Source organism: Arvicanthis niloticus, chromosome 2 (assembly GCF_011762505.2).
Source record: "Arvicanthis niloticus isolate mArvNil1 chromosome 2, mArvNil1.pat.X, whole genome shotgun sequence".
Lineage (NCBI taxonomy): Eukaryota > Metazoa > Chordata > Mammalia > Rodentia > Muridae > Arvicanthis > Arvicanthis niloticus.
In genome coordinates, this window is record NC_047659.1 from 128,210,314 (window position 1) to 128,220,173 (window position 9,860).

General features: G+C 46.7%; 1 protein-coding gene across 3 annotated transcripts in view; it reads left to right on the forward strand.

The window, feature by feature from the left end:
• Window positions 1-9,620, forward strand: part of Dhx35 (DEAH-box helicase 35) — a 60,402-nt gene extending 50,782 nt beyond the window's left edge. The window contains exons 21-23 of one of the 3 annotated variants that reach the window (XM_076930159.1): window positions 1,587-1,658; window positions 3,798-3,909; window positions 8,486-8,679. In XM_076930159.1, the coding sequence (XP_076786274.1) occupies window positions 1,587-1,658; window positions 3,798-3,909; window positions 8,486-8,530 (229 nt within the window). In that variant the 3' untranslated portion in view covers window positions 8,531-8,679. Of the gene's footprint in view, window positions 1-1,522; window positions 1,659-3,797; window positions 3,910-8,485 lie in introns of those variants that run through there. The other 2 variants (XM_034495687.2, XR_013108950.1) reach the window with 2 other exon arrangements.
• The last annotated feature ends 240 nt before the right edge of the window (window positions 9,621-9,860 follow it).

Sequence of the window (9,860 nt, forward strand, 5' to 3'; positions counted from 1 at the left end):
GGTGTCCATAGAGGCTAGAGGGTATCAAATCCCCTATGACTAGAGTTACATATGAGCCACCATTTGGCTACTGGGAATTAAACTCTGGTCTCTTGGAAGATAAGCAGTGCTTTTAATTTCTGAACCATCTCTCCATCCCCCACTGAGCATTTTTAATTTTGGCAGCCATATCCACCCCATCTTCCTGGCGTGGCACTGTGAACTTGGCAGCATAGCCTATGACCTCTCTGTGGTGTGCACTGTTACTCCAGACCACATGCTCCAGTCATCACTCTCATGATGCTCTTGCCCATTACACAGGCCCCATTCCCACAAGGTTGAGCTCCTCCCCAGTGGTGCTCCCTCTCATCATTTTGATCTCCCCTCTTTTTTGATAAGTGTCAACTATTTCTGTGTGGGTAACCTATAACTATTTCATGGGCATCCTCAGCAAAAGGTGCACCACTGGGGATTCCAGGTGAGTCATTCCTTTGAAATGAATTTATGTCAGCCCGCTACCATCTGACAGACCCCACATGCTGTCGTAGGGTGCTGGTCATGAGCCTGATACACAGAGCCCCATGTGAAATGACCATGTGTACTCAGTAAGTGACATTCTCGTCTGCTAACATTTATGAGCCGTTCATATAAGTATCTGGCTGTTTACTTTATCACTTTTGAGTCAGATTGAACCAAATCTAATTCAGAATTAGAAATAAGTATTCTACAGGAACTGGCCTGTGTGAGCTTGCTGGACTCAGTCTTAGCTCCTTAGGGTCCTTAGTGTTCAGTGTCTAACTGGGTGGTAGGGAAGTCTGTTAAAACTCAGCGTTTCTGTTGTGAAGGGATTATTTTGAAAGGGAACTATAGGAGGTAATTATTTTGAAAGGGGATCTATAGAAGATAGACACACATGTGGGTAGCTCATTCTCTTCCTGTGGGGTCTAAGTGTCCACATTTGCTCCCCCTCCCATACTGAGGATTAAGTCCAGGCCTTGCACGTGTGAAGCAAGCCATGTACTGCTGAGATAAACCTCACACTCTCTTGTTTTAGCAGGAGACAGGTCTTGCCCAAGTTGCCCCCAACCTGAACCTGAAATAGCTGACATTACATCTATGCCCCTCTGTGCTGTCCTGGTTCCTTATTTTGCATGATTTACTCTTGGCTTATGAGATGGTATTGGTGGTAGAGGTGTGTCTAGAAGAGTGGTTCTCAGCCTGTGGGTTGTGACCCCTTTAGGGGTCAAGCAACCCTTTCACAGGAGTCACATATTAGATATCCTGCATATCAGGTATTTACATTATGATTCATAACAGTAGCAACATTACAGTTGTGGAGTAGGAACAAAAGTAATTTTTACGGTTGGAGGTCACCACAGCATGAGTAGCTGTGTTATAGAATTGTAGAATTAGGAAGGTTGAGAACCACTGCTCTAGAGAGGAATGTCTTGTCCATGTGAACTTCTGTCTTCATGTCTTCATCCGTTTGGGGGAGGGGGTTGTATTAACACACATTGTGGGAACATACTTAAATGTGTAACAGCATTACAGGTTCTTACAGTGAGTGCATACAGCGTGCTTCACACAGAGTTCTTGTGTCTCACAAGGACTATCCGTGATGACCACGAGCTGCACATCCACCCTGCCTCAGTCCTCTACGCAGAGAAGCCGCCCCGCTGGTAAGCCCCTCCCCCACTGAGCTTGGCCCTGCTCACCTCTTGTCTCCACGCCTGCTGTGCTGACTTTGGTGTGCTGGGTTGGCAGAGTTTGTACTCTTGTCTAGGGTCTCCTAAAGGTAGACAGTCCTCCAGTTACTGCCAGAGTGCCTTTGCACTGTGCTCAGTAAAATATTCTTTTAAAAAATCTCCCTAAGCAAATTGATGATGACTTCTCACCTGTCCTCCCAACAAAGTACTTTTGTTAGTGACAGAGGGATTGTGGGTTGGGGGCAACTTGAGCAAATTATGTCTCCTGCTAAAATAAAAGGTGTGACAAGGAACAACAATGGTGCTTGCTGTTATCACAGACTGAAGGCTGACTGCAGTGGTTGCTCACTGACCACAGACTGAAGGCTGACTGCAGCAGGCACAGCGTGCAGAGATGACTTAGAACCCAGCTGTAGTCTTAACAGGCAAATAGATTGAGGTCCTGTAGGAGAAGCCTTTCTACAGGGCTGTGGTGTTGCAGTGTGCGCATTGCTGTACGTGCCGGGAAGCCAGGCTATACAGATTCTCATGGAGAAGCTAACCCTTGCTCTGGACCTGGTGACTGGCATGCTTTAGGCAGGACTGAAAGGCATTCACACCCGGGAAATAGGGCAGTAGAGCTGTGGCAACACGAAGGGGTATCTGGCTTGGAGGGACTGGGAATGAGGTGATAGCAGGAATGACGTGACCAGGGTGTGGTTCCACCTGCAGTGCTGTCTGGGACGGCGGTGGGACAAGTGCAGGAGACAGCATGGATATTTTATGGTGTTTTCACAAGTCACGCACATTTATATCTTCCCAGGTCCATGCTAAGTTCAGCTTGTAGTTTGTGTTTGTTTCCGATTTCTAATTTATATTGTATTTTACAAAAATATGGATTGACAAAGGATTAGAAAATTTAAAGACAGCAACACTTAGCTCATTAGGAACTGAGACAGGAGTGTGTGGTGAGCCATGGGAAGGACAGCCTGGGAGCACCGGTGTTGGGACCTTGTACCCTGCTCTGCAGGCAACAGCAGCATCCAGAACCACTCAGGTTCTTGTATCCTACCCAGCCCTTCTCAGTGAGAACTGGGGCGAGGCTGAGGCTGGGGGGGAACTGTTTAAACAAGTCCTGGCAGTGTTTCTGATGTATTGCAGTTGACCAAGCTGTAACCAGTCAGACCTAGAAGCTTCATAGGTGGAGTGTGACAGTGGTCCTGGCTTTATAATGGTTTCTCTGCTGCTTTGAGAATATAGAAGTCCAGGAGGGACCAGACAGATTTCAGTGTGTGCCCCTTTCCCTCTCTCCATCTCTCCTTTCCCTCCATCCCACTCCCATCTTCTCTCCTGTCTACACCTTCCCTCCCTCGCTTCTTTCCTCCCTTCCTGTGTTAGAGTTGAACCCCCAAGCCCTGAGCATGTTAGGTAACTGTTATATCCCCACCCTGCCTCTTCCTTCCACCAGCTCAGATGCCTTTACTGGTGTTTGAGACAAACTGTGTGGCTTTTGTATTTATAGTTAATTCTTCCCATAGTTCAGAAACTAGTGTTCATTCTATGAATTCCTGAGTCCAGGGCTTTGAGAACATGTTCCTTGCTCTTTGGTTTGTTACTTGGCCCTAGTAACAAACACACACACATATATATATCACACACACATATATATATTTTTTTCTTTTTTCCTTTTTAAGATGTAATTATGTACAGTGAAAGGTGTGTTTTGACAGACCTGCAAGCTCCATGCCCAACTATATTTAAAATACTTTTGTAGCTCTGGACAGTTCTTGTCTATGTCTTTATAGTCATTTCCAGTAACTTCCAGAACAGCAAGCCTTGAGTCCACTTCTGTACTTTCTAATTAAGTCTTTTAAGTTCTATTCAGAGTTCTGTAAGTGCAGGCTGTGATCTAGAAAGGGCCTTTGCAGATACCTGGAGAGCCCTGGAAACCATAAAGGATGTAGAGTTGCCTCTGAGACACACTGACGTACTGCTTGGGGTAGTAGATTGAGCGAGCAGCCACAGTGCCTGCATGTAGAGCCGCACACACGGATGGAACACGCCTGCTGTGGTGAGGGCCGAGACGGCTGTGGGCCTTGTCGTTGTGTGGCTCATGTTTATTCTCTGCTCCAGGGTTATCTACAATGAAGTTATACAGACCTCCAAGTATTACATGCGAGATGTGACCGCCATAGAGTCTGCTTGGCTGCTGGAGCTGGCGCCCCACTTTTATCAACAAGGAACGGTAGGAATGGATAGAACATGGCCCCAGACAACCAGCAGCGTCCTCATAGTCTTAAGTCTGTGTGTTCTTCAATAGTAACCTAAATCATTTTCAGCTCCCTCCAGCATCCCTGTACACAGGGAGGTAAAATCATTACTGTGCCCCAGAATCTCTTGGTGAAACCTCCTTCCTTGGGAAGTGCAGTTAAAAACAGTTCCTGCAACCCCATAAGAAAAAGCCCAGGGGGTTGAAACCCACTCTGTAGTCCACAACATGCTCCCCCACAGGCCAGTGCACTTTGGATAACAGATTTAAGGTTTCTGCTTTTCATTTTTGCAAAAATAGTTGATTCATTGCCCCAAAGTCCATGCATCCTTCTGATATGACTTAATTCAAAGATGGCCGATCATACTTGAAAGACTGGCAGGCAACCTGGGGCCACAGGCTGGCCGGCTGGGTGTGTGGGCTACAGGCTGTTCAGTCTGCACTGTGCTCTAATTAATTAATTAATTAACTCAAGAAATTGAGTGCATTGTAATGGTAGGTTATTTAGTGTAATTGTTAGTATATATACATGTGGGTGTGGGGCTGGAAGTTGAATGTAGTGATTACTGATGACTGTAAGCATGCTGCCTTGGAATTATTTTCTGTTAGTCCATTTTAATCTTTGTTCTTTTAAAAAAACTTATTTTACTGCTTTTCAAATTAACGAATTTGTTTTTAAGTACTGTATTTTATTTCTTATGTCCTTTGACTCCTCGTGGTTGATCTTGAGTTAGTATCACACTGCTTAGCTGTACTGTAAGAAACCTATACTAGGGTTGCTGGTTTTTCCCCAAGCTTTTTTGTGCTTTGCTGGTCAGCATCTTATTTCTGCACGTTTGTACTTGGCAGCATGTGATTATTATTTTTGAACAGTTAGCTATGTCTCCCACAGATTACAAAGTAGAGCGTTCTCTTGCCCTCTGTGGCTGTGTGGACCCTGCTTTTAGTTTATCTCCAGCAGGGAACATCCTCTCTCCTTGTTTGTTTTTGGAGGATACTTTTCCTCTGTGGAATTCTTCCCTGACTGAGTTTTTTTGCTGTGTCTCATCTCTTGGATCTGGTATGCAGTGTCTCTGAGAGGCCAGCGGCCATCTTCTGGCCATCCTGTGTTTGCAGTGGGTCTTGTTTCGCCCTTGTAGCTGCTCTTGGGATGTGTTTTTCCCTTTTCCAGCCATTCGACCTATAAGATACTTTTCTTCATGTGTAACCTTCTGAGGGTTAACTGAACTTTCTAGATCTACGAGCAGATGTTTATAGTCATGTTAGGGGGGGTGTGGGGTTTTTCCTTTATATCTACATTTTTTCCACTCTAATCCTGGCCCTCTGAAGATCCAGGCACACACATGTTCTATCCAGCACTTGTTTGTGTCTTAGTCATCATAAAGGCTCCGGTCTTTTTTCCTGAACTTCATTCACTTGGACCATTTCTCAGGATTACTGGTCGGTTCTGCAGGGCTCTGTTGGCTGTTAAGTCTTCTGAGAGATGCTGGGCACTTCACCTTTCCGTTCTCATATTTGATTTCTCTCTGCCTCGTGTTCACTCATTACACCTACTTTTATCTTCAGATCTTTGAAAATACACACACACACACACACACGCACACGCACACACACACACACACTTTCTTTAGAAGTCACTCAACCCAGCATTGCTGCTACTTCAGCCTTGATTGGATTTTGGCTCATCTCATAACCAGACACAAGATTTTCTTGTCTAGTAGTTTTGTGTCCATGTTTTAGGTTAGTTATTATAGGTATTATGTTAATATAATCTGAAATTTCTTTTTATAGATGATGTCAATTTTTTTCCCCTGCTAGTCAGTTTATAGGCACATAACTGGATTCTGCTGAGCCTTGATCTTAGTCTCTAATGGGGCAGGTCGTAGCCAGACATGTAAGGTATAATCTTTTTCTTTTCTCTTTCTTTTTTAATGTCTGACCAAATGTCTAGGACTCTTGGTGATGTCTGTGCACTGGTCCATGAGCACTCCACTGTCCAGCTGTGTGCAGATCTCCAGCATATGCCTTCAGTAATGGCTCTCTTCCATTCTTAGGAAGCCTTGCTTATACATTTCAGCTTGGTGTTCAGTAAGAGATGCTGGCATAGCCTTGTGTAATATCTGCTCTAATGCCCTATTTTATGCATTTCTCAGCAACCCCAAACACTCTTCTCTCCTGTGTTGTTTCCTATTTAGAATTACTTCCCTGTGTGAGAGTTTGGAGAGTTAGGCAGAGACCTGGGATGTATGTGACAGTGTGTTAGTTAGGGTTCTCTGGAGGGACAGGACTGATTGAGTGAATGAATGAATCAGGTGTGTCTATATCTGCCTGTCTGCCTGCCTGCCTGCCTGCCTGTTTATCTAAAAGAGATTTATTAGAATGGCTTACAGGCTGTGGTCCAGCTAGTCTAGCAATGGCTGTCTACAAACAGAAGGTCCAAGAATCCAGTAGTTGCTCAGTCCACAAGGCTGGCATCTCAGTTTAATATATGCCAGAATCCTGAAGAAGCCGGCTCAAATGCCAGTGAAGGAATGGACTTGTCAGCTAGAGCAAGAGCAAGAGCAAGCAGGCAAAGAGAGCAGGCTTCCCCCTTCCATGTCCTTTCTATAGCTGCCAACAGTGTGGCCCAGATTAAAGGTGGATTGTTCCACCTCAAAAGATCAGAATAAAAGTGGGTCTTCCCACTGCAAATGATTTAATTAAGAAAAATCCTCATGGATGTTCTGTGAGGAACTGCTTGGGTTTAGTTCATTCTAGATGTCGTCAAGTTGAGGACAGAGACTAACCAAAACAGACACTCCCCTGTGTTGCTTTTTTCAAGGACTCTGCCTGTGGGTTTGGGTACCAGTATGTGTCGGAGTACATGCTTAGCTTGTGTTCACACCCTAGCACCCAAAAGAAAAGGAGAGAGAAAGACTGAGTTCTGTCCTGTCTTCTTTGTTTTCCAGTTGTTTGCTACAAGTCGTTTCAAATGCTTTAGTCCAGCTGGTGTTTATAGCACAGGGGAAATCTGAGTTCCATTTCTCCATCAGGGTGACTGGGCTGCACAGTGAGTTCAAGCTGAGATTGGTCCGATTGCTTCCTGTACAATTTGGAAGAGTTGAGCTGGTCCTGCTGCTGTGCTCCTTTAGGTCCAACTGCTAGAGAAACTGAGGCAGGAGGTTGTTTGAACCCATAAGGTGGAGACTACCCCGGGGGGCAAAGGAAGTCAGAAAGGCAGGCTGTGAGTGGAGAGCAGGGCGCCTGCAGTTAGACACAGCCCAGCAGTGTCCTGGCTTTGAGACTCCTAGAGAGTAGAAATGGCTGACAAACTGAGTTACTTTTCCTTCTCAGCTCAAAATGGGATAGATTGTGTCAGAATGTGAAAGAAAATGACAGGGTCAGTGATCTGTCTCTTCTCTCAGACTTCTGCCTTTTAACCCATCACCAACACTGTTGGGAAGCACTGGGCCCTTTGGAAACCATCCAGGACGACAGCCTTGCTGTATGACGGGGTCCCTGAAGCTCCTTCACGACAGCATGGTATCTTTTCTGATTGAGGTCTAGAGATAGAGCTGTTCCTCAGGGACCCTCCAGGTTCCCAAGGGCTGCTCATGCAGGGGCAGGTCTGCTATACTGAATGCAGCCCAGCCTCAGGTGTCAGCATGCTCTCCCTGCGCCTCCAGTGACTTCCCATCACTTGTTTTCAAAATTGCTTTCATACTGTAGAGGCCTGGAATGTCTCAAAGTCGACTTTGTTTATACTCAGCATTCTTTCCAGTGAAGTGTATCCAAACTGACTCACAGGCGGATGGTGTCATCGCCCTCCTGGATCAGACTGCACATGTCCAGGACTAGTTAGAGTTGTGTCTGGGGAAGAACAGGGAGGAAAGAATCCAGAGAAGCAGCAAACGCACAGTTTTGCCTCAGAAAGATCGTTGTGATCAGGGAGAGTGATGCCTGACTCACTGTGTGAGGACCTATGCTTGCCTCTCCCTGACACAAGTGTGTAGAAAGCCTGGAGTCCGCCATTTCCGTAGACCTGGGACTGCCACTCTGTCAGGGCATGCTGTTATTGGTGGTGTGCCGTTTTCTTTCAGGGCTGCCAGTTCTCTGGGGAACTGTGAGGTCTTGTGGGTTTGCTAGGACTTGGGGCTTGGGCACTAGTGGTTGGGGGTGCAGCATCTCCTTGGGAAGAGCTCCTGAGTGCTGTCTTGGCTCAGCTTTGTGTCGGTGCCTCCATGGATCACATTATTGGTGGTCACATCTGTCAGGACCCCTCAGTTGGTGAGATGAGGCCCCTGACTAGAAGCTGTGTTCATACAAATACTTACTTGAGAACTTGTAGTAATTAGGCTTTTTGGTAAAGAATTTTTATCCCTTAGTCCTGTCAGCTGATGCCATGGTCATATAAGGAAGCTTCATGTGTATTTTTGCTTGTCTCTTTTGCAGTTTGGGGCACAGCCTTCCTTGGGAAGGTGTGGGTCAGGCAGGAGATTTGACTTGTGGGAGCTTGGCTGGAGTCTGCTTTCCTTGTCTCACCACCCCAGTGATGTTTCCTTTTCTCTTGCAGCACCTGTCCCTGAAGGCCAAAAGGGCCAAGGTCCAGGACCAGTGAGGAGCTCAGCAATGGCTGCAGGGATGCAGAGTGTGGCATCCTTCCTTCGTGTTGTCTCTGGCACCAGCTCAGGGGGAACAGGCAGACACTCTGCTGTGGGCTGCACCCTGCTCATTAGCCCCCCTCTGCTCCCCTCAGCATCTGCCGTCCTCACTGGGCCCCAGGGGAGTGTGAGCATGGCCAGCACTCTGCTGCTCTGCGAGGAGGCCAAGCAGGAGTTGCCTGGGCCATGCTCTGGGCTCAGTTCTCACCCTCAGCAGCGGCATGCTACTCCGGCGGGCACAGTCCTGGTCCAGCTCTGTGGTGAGGAAAGTGAGCTGCTGAAAGCTGCAGGCCTCTGCAGACAGGGCTCTCTTGGCCTCCTGTGTCTTGCCTGCTGTGGCCACAGTTGTTGGCTACTGGGGTCGACTGCTGCTATGTGTGTAAAGTATAAAAGGAAATGCTGGGCATTTCCATCAAGATCACCAAAGGTGTGTGAGGCACGGAGGCTTCCAAACGAAGCAGCTTCTTCCTTCCCTCTGCCCATGTGCCTGCTTGTCTGCAGTGGGGGACTTAGTGCAGCGACGGTGGGCCACTCGGGACTCAACAGCCCCTGTCTTTGTTAGCCACTTGCTTTGCAAGTGGGCTTAGCTTTCTCTCAGAGCACGATGCCACATCCTGGTGCCAGTAGCTGGGCGCCAGGGAACGTTCATCAACCTCAACCCCATGGGGCTTCTCTTTAGCAGGAATTCACTACAGTTTAGATGCCCTAAACTTGTGTAGCTCAGGAACATAACTCTTGTATATTTATCTTGGTTCGTTTGCTTGCATTCTTGCAAGAACACAGGCAGCTCCCCGGGCACTGTTCCCTCTGCACCAGGGTTGCCTTGCGGTGACAGCGATGGCACTTCAGCACACGACAAGACCGACTCTCCCGTACTGTTTCAATGATGTTTATTTTAAAACTGTAGCTTGAAAGTTTATTTTTGTACTGGTCTTAGTTTGGATGTGTCACTTTTGGCACCAAACCTATGTCATTTTTATTTCCATTTTATAAATGTAAATAGCTGTGGTGAGTAGTTAAATGTAGTAAATATTTCTACCTGAGGGACATGTTTCTCCCGTCTATGGATCTGTGGTTTGTATTTTAATATGGTCCAGTTACTTATTTCAAGTGAGGCCTGACAGTGGCTAAGGTACCTGATGCTACCTTGTGCAGCAGCTTGGGGTGGGGTGCCCATGATTATGTGTCTGAACACTCTCAGACTGTATTAGAACAAAGTGTGGGGCAGTCTTTAAAGGAAGAACTAAAGAGTTCTAATTCTCACCAGCTGGGGTCTGCCTGCTATTT